The 24502-nt window shown below is 43.0% G+C and overlaps 1 protein-coding gene across 8 annotated transcripts in view; it reads left to right on the plus strand.

The window, feature by feature from the left end:
- TTC7A (tetratricopeptide repeat domain 7A) overlaps positions 1-24502 on the plus strand; it is a 279526-nt gene that overhangs the window by 109049 nt on the left and 145975 nt on the right. For all 8 annotated transcript variants that reach the window (XM_048842851.2, XM_075127149.1, XM_048842845.2 and 5 more), the window contains 2 exons: positions 16345-16462; positions 22415-22472. In XM_048842851.2, the coding sequence (XP_048698808.2) occupies positions 16345-16462; positions 22415-22472 (176 nt within the window). The remainder of the gene's footprint in view (positions 1-16344; positions 16463-22414; positions 22473-24502) is intronic.

Below are 24502 nucleotides of genomic sequence, written 5' to 3' on the forward strand. Positions count from 1 at the left end.
TGAAGCAGTTTTTCTCACCCCACTGGATATTGCAGTCCTTTATACAGGTTTGTTCCTTCAACTTGGGCCAATCTCCTGTGTTGGAGTCTTGTCGTCTTCTTCTCCATGTCTTGCTTGCTTGCAGCATAGGTGGGGGCAGGAGAAGGGCCCAGTATGCGTCCGCTCTGCCTGTTTTATACTCTCAGTCCATGTGCTTGTAGAACACAAGTCCAGGCATGTCTGTGTGGCATTGCTGAGTCTCCTTAAGCAAGTATCAGAGGGGTAACCCTGTTAGTCTGGATCTGTAAAAGTGGCAGAGAGTCCTGTGGCACCTTATGGACTAACAGACGTATTGGAGCATAAGCTTTTGTGAGTGAATACCCGCTTTGTCGTATGCATGTAGTGGAAATTTCCAGAGACAGGTATAAATATGCAAGCAAGAATCAGGCTAGGGATAACGAGGTTAGTTCAATCAGGGAGGATGGGGCCCTCTTCTAGCAGTTGAGGTGTGAACACCAAGGGAGGAGAAACTGCTTTTGTAGTTGGCTAGCCATTCACAGCCTGTGTTTAATCCTGAGCTGATGGTGTCAAATTTGCATATGAATTGAAGCTCAGCAGTTTCTCTTTGAAGTCTGGTCCTAAAGTTTTTTTGCTGCAGGATGGCTACCTTTAAATCTGCTATTGTGTGTCCAGAGAGGTTGAAGTGTTCTCCTACAGGTTTTTGTATACAAAAGCAAGGTTGAGCAATTCCCCTGGTGGGGCCTCAGGCAAGTGAGTCATCGCATTGTAGCTCCATTGCTGGACAATGGCTGTTGATGGGTTGTTTGGCACCCCGCCCGAGCGTGCTGGGCATTGGTTACTTTCCTTGCTGTTGCCTCTGGGGAGCTAATATTTGGCTGATTCCCCAACTTGCAGCATGCTTTAGTGACCACTATATGACACAGTTTTCATAACTTTTTATGCATTAATGATGCACGTATATGAATAGAGAAATGACTTTCAGCAGATCATAGCTTTCCCCTGATACCTTACAAGACATGCTTTATATGTGAAATCACGATGATATGAAAATGAAGAATATGAGGGTTACAATACGCTCCCCCAAGGTACAGAATGTCACACTGATTTTATCTAATTTTGAAGAGTTTGTGAAATCTTATGGGATCACAGCACAAGTTGGTGCTGTCAATAATAATAATTTCAAATTTGAATTGAAGTAGTTCCGTGTCCCTAATTATGGTCAAGGTACCATTGTACAAATACATGTAGATGAGCTAATGCCTACAGACATGCATCAAATTCTGAACATCTTGCAGCTCTTGACTGTCCCGTGTTATTAACCTCCCTTAATGGATTGGCTTCAATGGGGAGACCTCCCTGTGCCGTCTGCTTCTTTATGAATTCTAGGGAGGTCATTATAGAGCTTTAAAAAATCATGGAGCCAAATGGAGTCTAGTCTAAGATTAGCTTTAATAGGTAGCATGGGCTAGTGGCTAGGGAACTAGACTGGAAGTTGGGAGATGAGTCTCAGTAGAAAACACTCTTCTGTCTCTATTGGTCTCTGACCAGTATGTGTAAATAGCTAAAGGACACTGATGCCTATTGGCACTGGTAGGTTCTGGGTCTGACACTGTTTCAGGTGCTGTGGGAATACTCTGTGAGTAAAGAATTGCCACTGCTCTAAATGATGGTTCCCACTCATTCCACAGCTCTTCATACTGGAGCGATTTCAAAGTCTCTCAGTGTCAGGAACTACCAAAAATGCTGGCTTCTATGTGCCTCCCTGGTGATTGAACAGCTAGTACTGCAGAGGGGTGAGACCTCAATAGCCCCATGTAGAGGGCTGAACTTGGGTGCCATGTAATTTGGCAGCATTGGAAAGGTTGGCACAAAATACTTAACAGATTCAACCAACTTTAAAACGTGTGGGCTTAGTTTCTTGTCATGCGTAATCAGTGAGCCATTCTGTATGCTGCAACCCCCTGTATTCTACTTCCACTTTGTCCATTAGTCACTGAACACCCCAGGGGCCTCCTCTCATTCACTTTTTCTTTTCTTCTCTTTGTCTCTTTGTTCACTGTTTGCTTTTCATTTCTTTTCTCTCTCTTTGGGCTGCAACATCCCCTCTTCTTTGAATTGATTGAATAATTGTATCCCTGCCTACAATCCAATACAGAAATTTAATAATCATAAAAAAACCCAGTCCTATTCTTGTTACAGTTAAAATTAAAGACCAAAGCAATGGTGGTATTGTTTGAAATGCCCCAACTTTTTCCATCCTGGTAGGTGCTTCTCTAGTCTGTTGCCCCACATCTCCTTGTTTTCATCTGTAAAGCTGTCCTCATCCTACTCCTCTCTGCCATCAGTTTGCGGGAGCAGCAGCGGCTGTTCATAAAAGCAGGTTCAGTGTGGTGGGGCTTCAACCTTTTGATAAATAAGTTGAGCCAATTAAAAACCAGATGGGTGGCTGTATGCCAGGAGACAGCATCTGCTGTTCCCCCATCCTTGTCAGTGTGCCCATGGGCTTGGCTCAAGTACACACCAAAAGCTCTGGTCAAATAACCTGGTTTGCTGGAACAGGCACTCTCTATTTCAGGGAAAACATCTCTCAGGTTTATGCTACTAACAACTGTTCAGCTTCCATCAAAGAGGATGCGGGGGGTGGGGAGGAATAACCCAGATTATTATATCATCAGTGGCAGTTCACAGCTTGGTAATACATTTCTCTGAGAGCTGTGTGCGCTTCCCTGTGGCCTAGAGGAAGAGTTAGCCAGTCATCCAAACTCCCGCTGACAAATAATGAAATAATGCAGCATGAGAATTAGCAGTGCTTTAATGTAGCTTTGGGTATCTTTGTTTTTAACCTCCTGTCATTTTTCAGCTTCCTGGGCTCCATCCCTGCAGTCTGGAGTCCTATTCTGCTGCTGTTGCTCTCTTCTTTCCCTATTCAACACGGAGCACGCAGAAGAGGCTCCGTGTATCTGTGTCTGTCTCTTATTTCTGGGAAGCTTTGAGGCTGTGTCAGAACAGATTTCAGGCTTAGATTCCACTTGCTTCTGAGAGAACTAAAAATAAAAAAAAAGGAGGAGGAGGAAAGAAATTAAATTACATTCAGGCTGTTGCCTGTAAGCTGATGCCCAAGGATTTTTTTTTTTCTTTACCAGGTGTCATATTGAGGTTCCACACCTGAAATATTTAACCTCTCACCACCCATAGCATGTTCTTAGAGCTAGGATTCACTATTATTAGTTTGTTTTTGGTAATGCCCATAATGGGCTATGCATTTTCCAAACACAAAAGAATGCAAGGGGCTGTGGTCAGATTCTATATCTCCAGGCTTGCTGGCACTGGCTGTAGCTTGCAACCAAACGGTTGATCCAATGGTCCACCTCAGGGTTTGTGACCCAAGAATGGGGCCCTACTTGAAATTAATTATGCCTCCATTGGATTAATTTTCAGTTATACTGAAGCCCTGCAGTCTTGGTCCCGTGATCCTTGGCAACTTAGTAGGAATGGGTTGGTTCATGATTTCTCCGCAACCCCATCTGCTGCCTAGTCCTGCTGTGACTGTTGTCTCTCCTGGATCCTTCTAACTGAGGCTTATCAACATGAACACATAGTTCATGGCAGACCAGGGCGTGGATGTTCCCTGCGCTTGTGTGCCGTGCACTAAGTGTCTATGTGAACCATGCTTCCGCACTCTAAAAGTTCCTTCGGGTGCTTTGATCTACTCTATTCTCCTTTCAAAGTGGGGTAGATCAGAGTACACTCGGGAATTTCTAGTGCACTGCCACAGGGTCCACATGGACATTTAGTGCACAACACGCTAGTGTGGGATAGATTCACACCTTGGCTTGTCACAAAGGAAGGGTTTGTTTAGACAAGCCCAGAGTGACACCTGGCATATCTATAAAATCTGTAGTGAATGAGTCCTCCACCTGGAATGCAGGCATGTCAGGAAACATTTGTGTTAAGAGCTGAGGCCTAGTGAATGTTGATGTGCATGAAAGGTTTGCAGGTTTTCAGGCTCTCTAAGAATTGGGGAAGAGAGGGTGGGTGGCAGTGGCTGAACAGTGCAAAAAAAGGATTTGTGAATGTTCTTGTGAATAAAACCAGACGATTAGCTTTGCTGGAGTTTGCAAGTCCCTTTATTCTCAAAGCAGCCTTTGGGTGACCGTTTTTATTCACAGGAATCTCTGTGGAAAGCCAAAATTTCATTAATACTTGTCTGAATAAATATTTACAAATGGTCCTGAATAACTTGCAAGCAGGAAAAAATGAATGTTATGCCTCCTATTTAAAAAACTCAGGTCATCTAGTTCGGGAAAGGAAATAATGCCAGCTGATATCGGTGACCAGTCATACAGCCTGAATAGCAAATATGCATAGTGACCCGTTCATATGCAAATCAGAAGCTAAAATTTCTGTATCTCACCTCCAAGCCCTTCATTTCATTTAGAGTACTGCTGCTGAGATCATCTTCCTTTTTGCTCTTCTCCTCATGTCTTCCCCCACAGAATCCCTTATCTGGCTCTTTCTCTGCCTCATCCCTTTTCCTGGTTCTTTCCTACATCAAATGCAAGCTTCTTGTTCTCACCTTCAGGGCTTGGCAAGACTCTGTCTTCCCACATCTCTTCTGTCCACTCCTCTTATTAGCTCCCTTAATCCTTAAATTCCACCCAGTCATATCTCCTAATTCTTTCTTTTATTCCTTCTATTCTCATTTTTTCATCTTCTTTCATCCTTTTACTCCCTCCCCCCCTTCGTTGTGCTTCAAGACACATCCCTCTTTATCATAGACCTCCTTAAAACCTGTTCATTTCACAGACTCCACCAATACTGATCTTCCCACAGATGATGTCCCCACACACTATTGAACTTTAATGTTGTCCCTTGCATCATATCTGTCTGAATCTAGTTTGTAAGCTCTTTGGGACAGACCCCTCATCTTTTCTACTACTTGTAAAATATAAAGTTCACTTTTTTAAAAAGTCTTTATTTTTGAGGAAGGAAGGAATACAAATGGCTTAACAGGTGCAGACAAATGGGAAATCCACTCTACAATTTGAAAGGATGTGATGTTTAATGTGTATAAGCAAATAAAACCAAAGCCTGTAACACAACTGATAAGGGATTGTCCCTGGGTATTTTTGATGAGTTGTTAACGTGAGTGTTCATACATTAATAAGAAAAAGTGATAAGGGAAGAAGAAATGAAGAGAGTGAAGGAGAGTGTGTAGGTGTGAATGAGAAAAAGGAGAAAGTGAATGTGTAAGAGTATGGCTGTCTATGGTGAGGTATATTTCTCCTGGTAGGTGAGATAAGGTGTCTTGCATAAGGTCCCAGAGGGCAGAAGAATTTACCCAAATTATTTCTTCTTGGGGGGCTAATTTTTTCCATGATGAGTGCTGGGATATTTTCTGCTTCTATTCTCTTAAGGCCCAGTCCAGCAAAACCCTTAAGCGTATGCTTACACTTAAGTACATGGGCAGTAGGACTGCTCATGTGCTTAAAGTTAAGAATGTGCTTTTGCTGGAAAGAGGGAGGACCTCAGTCTTTCCAGTATAACAGGAACTTTTAGGACCTGATTCAAGCCCTGTTGAAGTCAATGGGAATCTTCCTATTGACTTCAGTGGGCTTTGGATTAGACCAAGTGCCTTTGGTGTTAAGCCTGCTCTTCTAAGCCCTGGTCTACACTAGGACTTTAGGTTGAATTTAGCAGCATTAAATCGATGTAAACCTGCACCCGTCCACACGATGAAGCCCTTTATTTCGACTTAAAGGGCTCTTAAAATCGATTTCCTTACTCCACCCCCAACAAGGGGATTAGCGCTTAAATCGGCCTTGCCGGCTCGAATTTGGGGTACTGTGGACACAATTCGACGGTATTGGCCTCCGGGAGCTATCCCAGAGTGCTCCATTGTGACTGCTCTGGACAGCACTCTCAACTCAGATGCACTGGCCAGGTAGACAGGAAAAGAACCGCGAACTTTTGAATCTCATTTCCTGTTTGGCCAGCGTGGCAAGCTGCCGGTGACCATGCAGAGCTCATCAGCAGAGGTGACCATGATGGAGTCCCAGAATCGCAAAAGAGCTCCAGCATGGACCGAATGGGAGGTACGGGATCTGATCGCTGTTTGGGGAGAGGAATCCGTGCTATCAGAACTCCGTTCTAGTTTTCGAAATGCCAAAACCTTTGTCAAAATCTCCCAGGGCATGAAGGACAGAGGCCATAACAGGGACCCGAAGCAGTGCCACGTGAAACTGAAGGAGCTGAGGCAAGCCTACCAGAAAACCAGAGAGGCGAACGGCCGGTCCGGGTCAGAGCCCCAAACATGCCGCTTCTATGATGAGCTGCATGCCATTTTAGGGGGTTCAGCCACCACTACCCCAGCCGTGTTGTTTGACTCCTGCAATGGAGATGGAGGCAATACGGAAGCAGGTTTTGGGGACGAAGAAGATGATGATGAGGAGGTTGTAGATAGCTCACAGCAAGCAAGCGGAGAAACCGGTTTTCCCGACAGCCAGGAACTGTTTCTCACCCTGGACCTGGAGCCAGTACCCCCGAACCCACCCAAGGCTGCCTCCTGGACCCAGCAGGTGGAGAAGGGACTTCCGGTGAGTGTACCTTTTAAAATACTATACATGGTTTAAAAGCAAGCATGTGAAAGGATTACTTTGCCCTGGCATTCGCGGTTCTCCTGGATGTACTCCCAAAGCCTTTGCAAAAGGTTTCTGGGGAGGGCAGCCTTATTGCGTCCTTCATGGTAGGACACTTTACCACTCCAGGCCAGTAACACGTACTCGGGAAACATTGTACAACAAAGCATTGCAGTGTATGTTTGCTGGCGTTCAAACAACATCCGTTCTTTATCTCTCTGTGTTATCCTCAGGAGAGTGAGATATAATTCATGGTCACCTGGTTGAAATAGTGCTTTTCTTTAGGGGACACTCAGAGGAGCCCATTCCTGCTGGGCTGTTTGCCTGTGGCTAAACAGAAATGTTCCCCGCTGTTAGCCACAAGGAGGGGGGAAGGTTGAGGGGGTAGCCACGCGGTGAGGGGAGGCAAAATGCGACCTTGTAATGAAAGTACATGTGCTATGTATGTAATGTTAACAGCAAGGTTTACCCTGAAAGAGTGTAGCCACTGTTTTATAAAATGTGTCTTTTTAAATACCGCTGTCCCTTTTTTTTCCTCCACCAGCTGCATGTGTTTCAATGATCACAGGATCTTCTCCTTCCCAGAGGCTAGTGAAGCTTAGAAAGAAAAAAAAACGCACTCGCGATGAAATGTTCTCCGAGCTCATGCTGTCCTCCCACACTGACAGAGCACAGACGAATGCGTGGAGGCAAATAATGTCAGAGTGCAGGAAAGCACAAAATGACCGGGAGGAGAGGTGGCGGGCTGAAGAGAGTAAGTGGTGGGCTGAAGACAGGGCTGAAGCTCAAATGTGGCGGCAGCGTGATGAGAGGAGGCAGGATTCAATGCTGAGGCTGCTGGAGGACCAAACCAGTATGCTCCAGTGTATGGTTGAGCTGCAGCAAAGGCAGCTGGAGCACAGACTGCCACTACAGCCCCTGTGTAACCAACCGCCCTCCTCCCCAAGTTCCATAGCCTCCACACCCAGATGCCCAAGAACGCGGTGGGGGGGCCTCCGGCCAACCAGCCACTCCACCACAGAGGATTGCCCAAAAAAAAGAAGGCTGGCATTCAATAAATTTTAAAGTTGTAAACTTTTAAAGTGCTGTGTGGCATTTTCCTTCCCTCCTCCACCACCCCTCCTAGGCTACTTTGGTAGTCATCCCCCTATTTGTGTGATGAATGAATAAAGAATGCATGAATGTGAAGCAACAATGACTTTATTGCCTCTGCAAGCGGTGATTGAAGGGAGGAGGGGCAGGTGGTTAGCTTACAGGAAAGTAGAGTGAACCAAGGGGCGGGGGGTTTCATCAAGGAGAAACAAACGGAACTTTCACACCGTAGCCTGGCCAGTCATGAAACTGGTTTTCAAAGCTTCTCTGATGCGTACTGCGCCCTCCTGTGCTCTTCTAACCGCCCTGGTGTCTGGCTGCGCGTAACCAGCAGCCAGGTGATTTCCCTCAACCTCCCACCCCGCCATAAACGTCTCCCCCTTACTCTCACAGATATTGTGGAGCACACAGCAAGTAGTAATAACAGTGGGAATATTGGTTTCGCTGAGGTCTAAGCGAGTCAGTAAACTGCGCCAGCACGCCTTTAAACGTCCAAATGCACATTCTACCACCATTCTGCACTTGCTCAGCCTGTAGTTGAACAGCTCCTGACTACTGTCCAGGCTGCCTGTGTACGGCTTCATGAGGCATGGCATTAAGGGGTAGGCTGGGTCCCCAAGGATAACTGTAGGCATTTCAACGTCCCCAACAGTTAGTTATTTTCTGGTCTGGGAATAAAGTCCCTTCCTGCAGCTTTTGAAACAGGCCAGAGTTCCTGAAGATGCGAGCGTCATGTACCTTTCCCGGCCATCCCACGTTGATGTTGGTGAAACGTCCCTTGTGATCCACCAGAGCTTGCAGCACTATCGAAAAGTACCCCTTGCGGTTTATGTACTCGGCGGCTTGGTGCTCCGGTGCCAAGATAGGGATATGAGTTCCGTCTATGGCCCCACCACAGTTAGGGAATCCCATTGCAGCTATGACCTGCACATTTCCCAGGGTCACTACCCTTGATATCAGCAGATCTTTGATTGCGTAGGCTACTTGCATCACAGCAGCCCCCACAGTAGATTTGCCCACTCCAAATTGATTCCCAACTGACTGGTAGCTGTCTGGCATTGCAAGCTTCCACAGGGCTATCGCCACTCGCTTCTCAACTGTGAGGGCTGCTCTCATCTTGGTATTCATGTGCCTCAGGGCAGGGGAAAGCAGGTCACAAAGTTCCATGAAAGCGCCCTTACGCATGCGAAAGTTTCGCAGCCACTGGGAATCGTCCCAGACCCGCAACACTATGCGGTCCCACCAGTCTGTGCTTGTTTCCCGAACCCAGAATCGGCGTTCCACAGCATGAACCTGCCCCATTAGCACCATGATGCATGCATTGGCAGGGCCCATGCTTTCAGAGAAATCTGTGTCCATGTCCTGATCACGCATGTGACCGCACTGACGTCGCCTCCTCGCCCAGTATCGCTCTGCCAGGTTCTGATGCTGCATATACTGCTGGATAATGCGTGTGGTGTTTAATGTGCTCCTAATTGCCAAAGTGAGCTGAGTGGCCTCCATGCTTGCCTTGGTATGGCGTCCGCACAGAAAAAAGGCGCGGAACGATTGTCTGCCGTTGCTCTGATGGAGGGAGGGGCGACTGACGACACGGCTTACAGGGTTGGCTTCAGGGAGCTAAAATCAACAAAGGGGGTGGCTTTACATCAAGGAGTATTTCAGGCAGGACTTCACGGAGGGTTCCAATAAGAAATGGTGCACCTAAGTTATTGTTCTTATTGGAACAAGGAGGTTAGCTTGGCCTCTGATTGATACATGGCTAGATTTACCTCGCTGCACCTTCCCTGTGAGTGAGTGCAGTGTGACCTAGAGGAATGAGTCCCCTAGACATACCCTAAATGTACAGAAAAAGAGCATCTCTATCTAGTTCTAGCAGGCACAGACTGGCTCTGGTGTGGCTCTGTGGCTCTCTGTAGCTAGTAAACGATCTATTCCAGCAGTTTTCAACCTGTGATCTGCAAACTATGTCTAAGGGGTCTGCAAAAGGTTGTCGTTACAATAGAACAGTGATTTTTCTTAGAACTTAGAATTATGCCTAAGATTTCCAAAGGAGTCCACACTGCCATTTGAAATATTTTAGGAGTCCGCAAATAAAAAAGGTTGAAAACCACTGATCTATTCGAGGAATGGAGATTGCGTCTTCGCTTTTAACTTAGTTTCCTTATTTCATATTTGCATTTTCAATAAATATTTCCTTGTGTTCACATGAACTGCTAAATATTAATTCTTCTGGTAATAACATATCATTTTAATTTAGTATATAACAGCTAAATATCTTAAAATCAGAAAACTTAAAAAATTCCGGGTGTATTAACTGAAATCGTTTCTGTTCATAAACCGAATGAAAATTCCTGGTCTTCTGGTACATTTCTGGCAGGCTTTGTTTCATTGCAAGAGACTTCTCTGGATATTAAGGAGATACTAAACTGCTGAGATCAGACAAGACTGAATACTAAGAAAATGCATTTAAATTAAGCCTTTAATGTTTGTCTCAGGAATGGTTCAATTCCAAACAAAACCTTCAAACCTTCTCCCCACCCCCAAATTTATAATCCGAGGTCCCAAAAGCAGGATCTTTCCAATAACAGTCTGCTATCTGGCTCTTAACCAGAGCTCACACTGTTGATTGTTGCTGACAGGATGTGCAGTCTATTCTGTACGCTAATGAGGCATATTCTGGGGCTTTCAAGGATTAGCCACAGCTCTTTCTCTAACATTAGAAAGTTAGAAGTGTTTTCTGTCCACAATCTTGATCCCTTCTAAGGACAGTTAAGGAAACTGTATTTTAGAAGGAGTGCCTGGTGATTTTGGAAAATAACCAATAACAATGCCAACTCCTTTATGATTAGTAGCTGTCTTTTTAGGTTCTGATTTTACCGGCACCTGTGTTTTATGTTTTCATTCGTCTCCAGTCTAGTCTCCAGTGATCAGTGGAACTACCAGTTAGCTTTGCAGCTGCGCAGCTTCTCCAAAATGGCAGAATGGTCTCTGTGCTAGGATAGGAAAGATGGACCTAAGTATTTGCCATCTTAGACCCTGAATCTGTGAGGTGCTGAGTGACCTCAATTCCCATTAACATCTGTAGTCTTTGAGGGTGCACAGCACTTGTAGAATTGGACACTTAAAATACAAAACATGGCTGGCCCAGTGGTCTAGAAGCAGTGCAACATGTTGGATCAAAATTTGGGTTCTGAACTTGAAGCCTTCTGGCCTTGGGGCAGTAGAATCTGGGGTGTGACAGTGTGCTTAGCCCAGGGGGAGGGCAAGAGTGCTTTGTTTTCCATATTTTTTCATTTTAAGAGAGGAAGTAAAACTGCCCTGAGGTTTTCACAGAAAAGATTGCACAGCAAAAGCAGATGTTGACAGATATGGGAAACACACGCCCACAAACGTTCATGAGCAGGCAGACTTGTGGTACAGCTGTTTGTAAATAGCCAAGAGGCCCAGCATTCTTGTTTGAAAACATGGGATTGGTACCTGCCCAGTGGCAAATATTAAAACAAGATAAAATGCGCTTTAATCTCCTATAACATCTGTCAGTCTGTGTCCTCTATCCAGTAAGGAAGTATCTACATTGGAAGAGGTTTTTTTGTACAAGCTAAAATATGAATTTAAACCAGTATAGTTACACTGTTATAACCTCTGGGTAGACACTTACCTTGTTATAAGACTATTCCCCCCCCCCCCTTTTTTTTTTTTAAATTAGCTTAAATCATTAGGTTGCTAAACTGAAAAAAAAATCATTTTTCTATTGGAATACTAGTGTCCAAAAGGGAGATAGTTATTCCAGAATAACTATATACTTTCTTGTATAGACCAGGCCTAACTCATAATGTCCCAAATGTTCTTCTCCTTCCCCCGCCTTTCTTTTTTCATGTTACAAACTTTGGACAGTGAAGAAGTGTTTCACGATTCAAAGCACAGATGGGCCTGAACCAGAACTCTGGTTCCAAACAATCTGGAACTTTGGGCAAATTGGCACCCATTTATCTGTGGGCCCTTTAATTTCTGTTGTTCTTTTCAAAGAGATACACTCTTCAGCTACCCTACCGGGCTAACCTGGGATTATGAACAGTCAGGGAACCCTGCATGGTCCAACCCTCATGCAGCAGGAGTGGTAAACTGTGTGCAGGGTGTTTGTATGGGGGAGTGGGATAAACAAAAATCAAGCAAATGGAAGGAGGCAAGAGAATTCTTCTCCTTGCCATCTCCTATTGAAAAGGCAAGACCTGAATTAGCATAGCTGTGACATTCTTCCAATCTGTGAGTTGTATTTTGAGGGGAAACCTTCTGATTAAAACAGGAACTTCCCTCAGTTGTTGTTTTGCAAATACAAACTTTCCTCTGAAGTGTTTGTATCTTTACTTGGGTAGGAGCAAGGAAGTTGGAACAGAAGAGAATCCTTTTCATTTTCCCCGTACTTAAAGGGGAGGTGCATCACATTTATATTGCAGCAGAACTTCACTGAGCTGTGCTCAGTGTAAATGGCAAATCCACACTGAAAATGGAGTGTGAGGTTTGCATTCTACGAATGTGATTCTGCCACTGTGCTGAGTACAGGGCAGAGGAGTACAGGATGCCTTGGTCTTAATGGCTATTGCAAGAGCACTAGCTAACTTCCTCACATCTCTGCTGGTAGCCAGTAACACCCTAAAGCAGGTCTAGGTACTCTCAATGGTGCCATTGCTCCACGCATGTGCAAATCCACATATCTCACATCTACACTGAGAGTCCTCTCCCATCCCTACCAATTAGTGTAGACTATAATAATTAATAATGCATAGCTCTTATGTAGCACTTATCACCTGTGGATCTCAAAGGTCTTTATTTACAAAGGAAGTAAGCAGTGTGGAGTCAGGTTTTGCACTGTGGAGTCAGGTTTTGCACCTGGGTTTGAGTCATTAGTGGTGGGTGGTAGAGGAAGCCCACCTTGCCCTCACCCAGCAGCAATGGCTCCTGCTCTGCAGGGCTGGGCCCTGCTCCCCATTCCAGGTGTTTCAGCCTGGCACCATAGCCATTCAGGTTTAGCCTGGCCACCCCTCTGTCATGATGGACAGGTGGCCAGGCCAGATGTGAATGCCATGTTGCAGCACCCAGAGTGAAGAGCCAGCCCAGCCCTATGGGACAAGGTTGAGTGCAGAGCGGGGTCTGCCTCAAGGTCTGTGGGGAAATTTATGCTGTACGCCACCTTTTGTCAATTGTATAATATCTTTGAAAAGGCACATACATACATGTAAAGACCACTTTGGGTGAGGGGGTAGGGAGTGAACCTAACAGGTAATGATCAAGTGATCTCTCTCCTGCCATTCATTTCTACCCTCTGACAAACAGAGGCTAGGGACACCATTCCTTACCCATCCTGGCTAATAGCCATTTATGGACTTAACCTCCATGAACCTCCAGGGCCGGTTTTGTTCAATATCTTCATAAATGATCTGGAGGATGGTGTGGATTGCACCCTCAGCAAGTTTGCAGATGACACTAAACTGGGAGGAGAGGTAGATACGCTGGAGGGTAGGGATAGGATACAGAGGGCCCTAGACAAATTAGAGGATTGGGCCAAAAGAAATCTGATGAGGTTCAACAAGGACAAGTGCAGAGTCCTACACTTAGGATGGAAGAATCCCATGCACCGCTACAGACTAGGGACCGAATGGCTCGGCAGCAGTTCTGCAGAAAAGGACCTAGGGGTTACAGTGGACGAGAAGCTGGATATGAGTCAACGGTGTGCCCTTGTTGCCAAGAAGGCCAATGGCATTTTGGGATGTATAAGTAGGGGCATTGCCAGCAGATTGAGGGATGTGATCGTTCCCCTCTATTTGACATTGGTGAGGCCTCATCTGGAGTACTGTGTCCAGTTTTGGGCCCCATACTACAAGAAGGATGTGGAAAAATTGGAGAGTCCAGCGGAGGGGAACAAAAATGATTAGGGGACTGGAACACATGACTTATGAGGAGAGGCTGAGGGAACTGGGATTGTTTAGTCTGCGGAAGAGAAGAATGAGGGGGGATTTGATAGCTGCTTTCATGTACCTGAAAGGGGGTTCCAAAGAGGATGGATCTAAACTGTTCTCAGTGGTAGCAGATGACAGAATGAAGAGTAATGGTCTCAAGTTGCAGTGGGGGAGGTTTAGGTTGGATATTAGGAAAAACTTTTTCACTAGGAGGGTGGTGAAACACTGGAATGCGTTACCTAGGGAGGTGGTGGAATCTCCTTCCTTAGATATTTTTAAGGTCAGGCTTGACAAAGCCCTGGCTGGGATGATTTAGTTGGGGATTGGCCCTGCTTTGAGCAGGGGGTTGGACTAGATGACCTCCTGAGGTCCCTTCCAACCCTGATATTCTATGATTCTATCTAGTTCTGGAGGTAAGTATTATTAACCTGATTAGAATAGTTAGGTACCGCTGTAGTTACACAACAGTAAAATGAAGCTGAAGAATGCCTTGTATGTGTTATAATTGAAATAGTGACTTAAGACCAAATTTTCAATCACACACAGTCACTATTTCAGGTTGTGATACAGTTCTCGGAGGGCCAGTAGATAGTGCACCCAGTATCCAATCTTGCCTCCCAGCAGGAAGGCCTTTCAGTACAGCTCCTCACCTATGTGTGGCCTTTGCTTCCCCTCAGGTTTTAAGTGTCCTTGCCCTCTTTTTATTAGAAGGGGAATGGGGGGGAATGAGGCTTATGTCCCTCCTGCAGCAAGGGCAGTTGGTAGGAGAGCCCACGCCTTCCCACTCCACCGGGCTTTGACCTAGGGCCATATGAAAGTCACTCAGTGTCCAGCATGAGTTATCCCTCCCAGGTCACTTCCTGCCATCCGTCTCACTCTATGGATCCAAGTCCAATGTAACATAACTAAACCTTCAGCCCCAACAGGCTCAGCTTGCAGTCCTATTCCTCACAGAGGGAGCTTTTTCAGCACCCTGGGTCAGGCGCCATCAGATAGGTCTGTCTTCCTCTCCAGCCTCCCACTTCTGAGCTGGGTTGCTCCCTTTTAACTTTCCTCTCCAGTTGGATCATGCACTGCAGGTCTGGGGCTACCTGTCTAGTATTATCCTTTAACCCTTTCGGGCCTGGTGGGGGGTTTGTACACCCCATTACACAAGAGCTCAGCTCCCAGTGACACAGACAGATTTTCAGATGACCTGAGTGTGACATACTGTACCTTGGGGGAGCGTCTTGTAACCCCCATATTCCTCATCTGTATATAATTGTGATATTGCGTATAAAGCATGCTATGTGAGGTATCGGGGGAAAGGTTATGATCTGCTGAAAGACATTGTTCTATCTAAATATATGTATCATCAATGCATATGAAATTATAAGAATTGTGTTATATGATTTTCTCTAAAATATGCTGTGGGTTTGGGAGGCGCCCAGATACTAGCTCTACAGAGACAATGACAAGGGAGGTAACCAACACCCAGGTGAGTGCTGTTGTACAGACATCACGAGCCATTGTCCAGCAAGGGAGCTACAATGCAATGACCCACCTGCATAAGGCCACACCAGGGGAATTACTCAACCTTTCCTGGGGACTCAGCACTGCCCTCCAGACATGCCTGGACTTGTGTTCTCCAAGCACATGGACTAAGGGTATAAAACAGAACACAGGGGCCACATGCTGGGCCTTTCTCCTGCCCCCACCTACGCTGCAAGCAACAAAGACACTCAGAGAAGAAGACTGTAGAATCCAACATAAGAGACTGGCCCAGGTTTAAGGGACAAACCTGTATATTAAGGACTGCAGTATCCAGTGGGATTAGAAAAACTGCTTAATCTAGATTTTTCCCAGTCTAATAGAGTTGAGAGTTTAGACTGTGTGCATTTTGTTTTATTTTATATTATTTTATTTTATTTTGGTAACTCTGACTTTTTGCCTATCACTTATAATCACTTAAAATCTATCTTTTGTAGTCAATAAATTCGTTTTACTGTTTATCTTTGCCAGTGAGTTTGCCTGAAGTGTGTGGTAAATTTGTTCAGGTTTGCAAATGTTGGTGTATATCCATATTTCATTGATGAAGTGGTGAACCAATTAATAAATTTGCAGTGTTCGTCTTGAGCAGTGCAAGACAGAATATTTCTGAGGTACAGTGCTGGGAGCTGGGGGTATTTGGCTGGTGCCTTTCTCTGTGTGATTCATGAGTGGCTCTGGGAGCATTCATGCAATCTAGCTGGACATGGGGCTCCACAAGCTGTTGCGCTGAGTTATAACAGCGCCTGGAGGGGTTTGCTGCTTGTCACTAGCAAGGCATCGTGAGAGACAGCACAGGCTGGAGGGTTAAGGGAGATCAGTGGTCCCACAGATCCAGACCGCACCACTCTTCTGAAATCTGACCACTTATTTATGGCCTTACTGGGAACAGAGCTGTTCTGAACATGTGACTTATTTGTGGGTGCTGGGCTCTGTGGATAAGATGACCCTATATCTCCTGCTTACTATTAATCTGTATAAAATTGTGCTCAATTGTGATTATAGAGACTCCTTACACTAACAGCTCTCTGGTCGTTTGTAACAGCACACAAGGTCATTGTTACTGTGTAATCTTTTTGGAGTGGGATGACACAAGTAATTTGATTTTTTTTCATCCTATCTTTTCCCTACAGCTGGAGGAAGGGGAACGTTTTGCCAAGATGGTGATAGACCTAGGAGAGGATGCTGGAGAGTTCCTATCTAAGGGGTATCTTGCCTTGGGTCTGACATACAGTCTTCAAGCTACTGATGGTAAAGTATCTGACTTATCAAATATTATGCATAAAGCAGCTATTCTGAGTCTTCAGTGTAAGCAATGTATTAAAGACATTGTTGAAACCTTGGCTGATCATGGAAAATAATCAGACTCCTAAACTACTGGGGAATATTCACTTGCTTTCTGAACATCATCTGCTTTGGTAGGCTACATGGAATTTTTATGCTGAAGTACAAAACCAAACTATGCTCAGATTTCCTACTCATTTGGGGAGAAGGTTCATTTGCCATGGCCAACAAGTGTTGGGGTGTTTGAATTAAACATTTGTAATAATTTTTTCAAGAGTTCATTTATTTATATAATGAAGCCTGACTTTCCATCTATTTTCACATTCATAAGTCACAAAGAGAAACAAGAACTCCTGAGTTCAACTCCTGGCTTAACACTGATTCCCTCTGTGGATTTGAGCAAGTCATTTAACCTCTCTGTGCCTCTGTTTCTCTATCATTAAAATAATACTTTTCTACCCCTCTGAGGCACGGTGAAAGTGAACTAGGTAATGTTTGTACAGCGCTTTGAACAGGAAAAGAGTTGTGCAAACACCAAGCATTAGGTTTTAATTCTCAGTAGGCTCTGGAAGCTTGGCACATGGAGGCGTGACGTGCTCTAACACCCATTGCATGGAGTGCAGGAAAGGCTTTTAGTTCTGTTTTTCATCAGGCTCACATCTAGGAGCAGCTTTTAATTTACTCTCGGACTCCAATACAAATGTTCCAACATGAACCTGCTTGAGTAGTTGCTGAATCAGCAGGCATTCTGATGAACCTGGCTATGCCCATTAGTACACCATCACCCACTTTTGCTTAGGTTCAGGCCCATTTGTGTATTGTCTCTGTGGGCAGTAGTTCAGATCACAGAAAGGCTCTACTCTTTCCTGCTGTCAAAGAGGGTGGTACTGCTGCACGCTTCCCCACAGCAGAGCAACTTGATCAAATATATTTGTGCTCTTTCGTAGTAGACGTCACTGAGATTCTCTAAACATCCATATCTGATCCAGTGGGCAGCTACTCTGAGAAGTGCCTCTCCAAAGTGGTTGTTAATATATAACACAGTTCCTTCTCTGTTTCACTGCCCCAAAGCAGTTGCTCCTGAAAACAACTTGAACTTTCTATTATTTGCTAAAGTCCTTTAAAACATTTAAGTCCTACATAATGGCCTACTTCCTCAAGGCATTGTGCCCAGATTTTGTTTAATTGTCTCTACAATTATACAATATCTCAGAGTCTATTTTCAGATGGACTTTTTAAATATGTTAATAAATAAATAGTAAAATGATTATCCTCCGTAATGAAACTTTATTAAAGGGTTTCTGATAAATGAAGTTGTAGAGGAGTCTGTTGGACTCCACTGTAATGATCAAAGTATTTAAGGAGCTTTAGTGTGAGTTTTAATGCTTTCTCTTCTGGAACGGTCTTCTCTGAGTTTTCAAGCGGTTAACAGGGTTCAGGAATGTTCTGACCTACAGCAATCTCATTTATTAAAAAAACACTTAACCTTCACTACAGCAGCTCTGCACTTGTGTCCAATTTAGCCTCTGAATTTCATCTTGAAATAGCGGAGTTTTTGCCTTTCAGACCTCATGCTTTTAGTGTTAAACTAGGCAGGGCCAACTGTTTAGTGGAGGTGCCTGTCAAATTCTTTAAGAGAAACTAGAGACTGTGCTTCCCTCTTTGAGATTATCTTCTTTTAATAAAATGGATTAAATCCCTTTAAAACATACTTGTTTCCAAATACATGAATATCTGACATTTTATCCCCAAAACCCAAATCTGTACTGAAGGAGAATTTTTTTTTTATAAAGAATAAAATATTTATCATAGAGATGATGTAGAAGTTGAAAGGGATGAAAGGAGGAGAATCAACCCCCAATATAAGCCCTGTGTTTCATATTGTGAAAGATTAAGTGTGTGTGTTTTCGTGTGTACAAACACATTCACAATGTCATACGATCACACAAATATCTGTGTATATATGTTAACTTCCATAACTTTCCGTTGAAATTGACTTCTGATTGGTACAGCGCACTCAGTGCTAATTCATAAATTGTTTCAAAGCCACCTAACAACTTTTGTTAGAAAGTTCAAGGTAGAATGTAAGACATTTTCTGACTAAGATTAGGCTTTCTCTTTTTAATCCGTACTTTATCAATATTTAGCAGTATCCACTAAGACAGAGCCATAGAACATTCAAAACTAAACCTTTTGCTTTGTGACACTTTCTGGCATAACTGTTTCTTTGCAGGAGTGGGATGAGAGAATCATTTTGAATATCATTAAAACATTTTCTGGTCTTTTTTGAAAAATCTTTTAAAAAGTCCCTTTATATATGAGCTACCCTCTTGATAAGACAAGATTGCTCACCACACAATCTGTGTAGTATTATGTGGCTCCCTTGTTCTCATAAGGGATCTGCTTACGTGTTGTTGAACTAAATCTCACTGAAGCAGCTGACGGATGTGGTGTACTCAGCAGAGGAGGCCTTCATTTTTCCTTCATTCTCAGGAACACAGATCTTTCATTGCTCCAGCACATCTGTTTCTTCACTAGGCTGTTTTTTTGTGGCTAAAATCTGTTGTGATAGGTTGGATCATTTTTAACAGTGTATCTTTTTTTTTCCCTTGCTGTTCCAGTTGTGTCACTGTCTGTAGTGCCAACTTTGTCTTCCTTGGGTTTCATACAATGTCGCAAATCAGGAATGGAGGTGAAAATGTTTCTCTAGCTAGCCATAAGAACTGTATACAGTTAGTATATTCAGGGCACAAGCTAATATTAGAAAGCTGTAGGCATTGTTTATTAGTGAACCACTCCTAATTTCCTCATCTGTAGATCAATAATGAAACCACATTCTTTCATATTTGATATATGATAAGAATTTGGGCTGCAGCATAAATTGCCCTGAACTAAGGCCCAAGGAGCTTATATCCCATTTTCTAAAGTGACTTTGCTCCAGATTTTCAAAAATATTTAGATGCCAGAACACCTTTTGAAAATCTAGCATTTAGGAGCCTAAATCCCACTGATTTTCAGTAATTCTTAAGGTCCAGATTCTCAAAAGTATTAAGGCACCTAACTTTCCTTGAAACCCTGTGGCTTAATTAAATCAAGCTCCATTTCCACGGAGACTGTGATAGTTGTATTATCCGTTTGTAATCTGTCAAGTCTCTTCAAAACCATCTTCAATAGTTTTTGGAAGTTTAGTCGCTTTTTATAAAGTCTGTTGAATAAAGTGCATGGTATGTTTTGATCAAAAGTCCTCATTGTCAGCACATATCTCAGCATGCTTATGGTAGTTGGATGCAAATGCAGAGACATAGGCCCAGATTTCCAGCTTGCATGAATCAGCATAATTACACTCAAGCCAATGGAGCAACACCAATTTGCAACAGCTGAAGAGCAGAACCATAATCTTCAAGAGTTCCTCTACGTATCACTGGATACCTGACATCAGTCCTTCTTTCTCAGTTAGCTAAATGTGAGGTTGATACTTATGGAAGACTTTCTGAACTCCCCCAATATATTTTAGGTATTATACTACTTTTTAAATGAGGTACAAATAGTGTGCTGAACAGCCAGAAATCAGAAGTTTAGGGTGATTCCACCTGATAAATTCTCTAGAGTTTTTCATTTTATTTTCATTGTTTGAACAAATAGCAAAATTCCTCCTTGTCACACTTTTCTCTGCCTTCTTGGATTAACATGTATAGCAACTTGGACGCAATATTTGGTAGTTTTTCTAAGGGACGTATAATCAGTAGCATTAAGTAAGAAGACTTCTTTTTCCTGGGTAGATGCTTGTAGCCATTATGAGATCATTTTTCATGGTTTCACCAGCCATTTTGCATTAATGTCCATGTTGAGTTTTTAAATTTTTTCTCTGTTTTTTTTTTCCTGTCTTTACTTACATTAGTTTGTCTGTCTGGAGTGGGCTATCCAGGGTGAAGTGCTCCAGTCATTTCTTTAAACTGTTCCTTTTGTGTTTTATTTTTACTGACCCATGTGGTTAGTAAAAATAAAAAAAAGAAGTGGGCTTCAATTTTCTTATCACGTCTCTGCCTTTCAAGATGTTTTATGGCATAATCACTGGTTGATCTTTCTGTAATTTTTTGGGTGATGAAGACTGACTGATACTGCTCCAGATTGAAATGGATGTTAAAAAGAACTTAAATTATCATTGCAGCTATATTTTGCTAACCATGTTGGCATAGAAAATGTCTGACTTTGCAGTATTAGCGAACTTACTGGTGTTCTGCTTTTCATTCAATGGCATGTTTGATCTTGGAGAATCTGAAGAAAATGTTTATCTGCATTTTTTATGAGCATGAATCCTCTGTTTTTCTACTTAACTCTTGAGAGTGCTTGTACTTTACTTGACTTTCAAAGAATAATGTGTTTTCCTTGCATTATAAAGAAAAGGAGTACTTGTGGCACCTTAGAGACTAACCAATTTATTTGAGCATGAGCTTTCGTGAGCTACAGCTCACTTCATCAGATGTATACCGTGGAAACTGCAGCAGACTTTATATACACACAGAGAATATGAAACAATACCTCCTCCCACCCCACTGTCCTGCTGGTAATAGCTTATCTAAAGTGATCAACAGGTGGGCCATTTCCAATTCAATTTGTGGGGGGGGGGGGGTGGAGGGTGAGAAAACCTGGATTTGTGCTGGAAATGGCCCACCTGTTGATCACTTTAGATAAGCTATTACCAGCAGGACAGTGGGGTGGGAGGAGGTATTGTTTCATATTCTCTGTGTGTATATAAAGTCTGCTGCAGTTTCCACGGTATACATCTGATGAAGTGAGCTGTAGCTCACGAAAGCTCATGCTCAAATAAATTAGTTAGTCTCTAAGGTGCCACAAGTACTCCTTTTCTTTTTACGAATACAGACTAACACGGCTGTTCCTCTGAATCCTTGCATTATGTCATTTGTTCCTGTCACTTCTATCAACTTGAGGCATGCTGAGTCAGATAAACTCATATATGGATATTTGGTCTTCACTAAAAACTAATCACCTCTTTGCAGTATTAATCAGCAGCATGTAGAATAAGAAATAACCTCCTTGTGAACTCTGAAGACTGAAAGGCAATATGAGCTAGCCTGCTTAACACAGTACAATGCTATCAGATGCCCAGCCCACTTGGCAGATGTTTTTAGGTTCTAGAAAACCAAGCCTCCGTAACAATTTGAATACCCTTCTATTCAGTATCCAATAACAATGAATTACATCCGTAAGCTGTACCCTTCTCTCCAATCTTCTATCCATTCCCACTGCCCTCTAGTCTAGGGCCCTACGAAGCTCCTTACATTTATCATTTCCTAACTGGCATAACAAGAATCTTGAACACTTCCATTTTACCTTTTTTAGAATTACTTTACAGATAGAAATTAGAGCCCAATGAGTCAGATCCTTATCTGTGCTGAAAGAAAAGGAGTACTAGTGGCACCTTAGAGACTAACCTATTTATTTGAGCATAAGCTTTCGTGAGCTACAGCTTACTTCATCGGATGCATTCAGTGGAAAAAACCTCAGTCATGGCATTACCTAGTTAGCTGCCCCATTAGGGTAGCTTTCCAGGGGCTTTGGGCACTGTTAGCACAAAGCAGCTAGGGCCAAAAGTCTGGCTCTGATGTTTCTAGTTTAAAAAAGCCCTTAAATTATGTGTGTTATGTTAATGAAAACATTTCAGAGTCACAGAGAAGCCTTTTTTTTAAATGTGAGGAAGGGGAAATTCCTTGAAAAACCCAACAGATATTTTTAAAAATGTGTTTTTGTTGTCATTTTTCTCCAAAAACAAAACTGGGTTTGTCACACCTTTACATACAAGTGCTAATATCCTTCTGCTATTGTATGCTAACATTTTAAAATGTATTGCAAGTTTTCTCTGTCTAACTGTTAAATAACCATATGTGTCTTGTCCTGCAGCTACCCTGAAATGCTCTCAAGACAAATTGCACAAGAAAGCCCTTCAAACTTTGGAGAGGTGAGAAAGAGCCTGACTAGCTGCTGTTTGCTTTTGCTTTTTGGATGAATCCAAAATAGTTCTTTAGTTCTTTTGAAAATATATATATATGCTCTGCAAAAAGCTTCAACATCTCAGTTTTTAATATAGTACATAAGAATGGGCATATTGGGTCAGACCAATGGTCCATCTAGCCCAATATCCTGTCTTCCAACAGTGTTCAGTGCTGGGTACTCAGATGGAATGAACAAAATGGGACAATTATCAAGTGATCCATCCACTGTGGTCCAGTCCCAGCTTCCTGCCATCAGGGGTTTAGGGACACTCAGAGCATGAGGTTGCGTCCCCAACCATCTTGACTATTAGCCATTGATGGAGATATCCTCCATGAACTTATCTAGTTCTTTTTTGAACCCAGTTATACTTTTCACCTTCACAACATCCCTTGGCAATGAATTCCACAGGTTTACTGTACATTACGTGAAGAAGTACTTCCTTATGTTTGTTTTAAAGCTGCTCCCTATTAATTGAATTTGGTGACCCTTGGTTCTTGTGTTATTTGAAGGGGTAAACAGCTCTTCCCAATTCACTTTCTCCGCACCATTCATTTTACAGACTTCTATCATATCCCTGCTTAGTCGTCTCTTTTCTAAGCAGAACAGTGCCAGTCTTTTTAATTTCGTCTTACATGGAAGCTGTTCCATTCCCCTAATCATTTTTGTTTCTCTTCTCTGTACATTTTAATATATCTTTTTTGAGATGGGGCAACCAGAACTGTACACAGTATTCCAGGTGTGGTTGTGCCATGGATTTATAAAGTGGCATTTTGATATTTTCTGTCTTATTATCTATCCCTTTCCTTATGGTTCCTAACATCCTGTTAGCTTTTTTGGCTGCCACTGCACATTGAGCAGATGTTTTCAGAGAACTATCCACAATGACTCCAAGATCTCCTTCTTGAGTGGTAACCGCTAATTTAGACCCTATCAATTTATGCATATCGTGGGATTATGTTTTCCACTGTGCATTACTTGCACTTATTAACATTGAATTTCATCTTCCATTTTGTCACCCATTTGTGAGATCCATTTGTAACTATTTCCAGGCAGATTTGGACTTAACTATCCTGACTAATTTTGTATCATCTGCAAATTTTGCCATCTCACTGTCCACCACCATTTCCAAATCATTATAAATATATTAAACGGTACAGATCCCAGTACAGATCCCAGTACAGATCCTTGGGACACTCCACTATTTACCTCTCTCCATTGTGAAAGTTGACCATTTATTTCTAACCTTTGTTTCCTATCTTTTAACCAGTTACCAATCCATGAGAGGACCTTCCCTCTTATCCCATGACAACTTACTTTGCTTAAGAGCCTTTGATGAGGGACCTCATCAAAGTCTTTGAGTGTCCAGGTACACTGTATCAGCTGTATCAGCCTTGTCCACATGCTTGCTAACACCCTGAAAGAATGTGAGTAGATTGGTTAGGCATGATTTCCTTTACAAAAGCTGTGTTGACTCTTCAACAAAAAAGACAAAAGCTTATCGTGTTCATCTGTGTTTGCTAATTCTGCTGTTTGCTACAGTTTCAACTGATTTGCCTGATTCTGAAGTTAGGCTTATGGACCTGTAATTGCCTGCTAAGAGGTGGGACAACACACTAAATGAACACACACGCAACCAACATCTTACCACACCAGGATCACCCCTTGAGCCTTTTTTACATTCGCTGTTCTTCAGTCATCTGGTACAAAGGCTGATTTAAGTGACAGGTTACATACTACAATTAGTGTTTCTGCAATTTCATACTTGAGGTCTTTCTTCTGACTTATTCATATTTAATTTATCAATCTGTTCCCAAACTTCCTCTGTTAAAACCTCCATCTGGGACAGTTCCTCAGATTTGTCAACTAAAAAAAAATGGCTCAGGTGTGGGAATCTCCCTCACATTCTTGGCAGTGAAGACAGATGCAAAGAATTCACTTAGCTTCTCCACAACAGCCATGTCTTCTTTAAATGCTCCTTTAACATTTTGATTGTCT

Source organism: Caretta caretta, chromosome 3, assembly GCF_965140235.1.
Source record: "Caretta caretta isolate rCarCar2 chromosome 3, rCarCar1.hap1, whole genome shotgun sequence".
Classification (NCBI taxonomy): Eukaryota; Metazoa; Chordata; order Testudines; family Cheloniidae; genus Caretta; species Caretta caretta.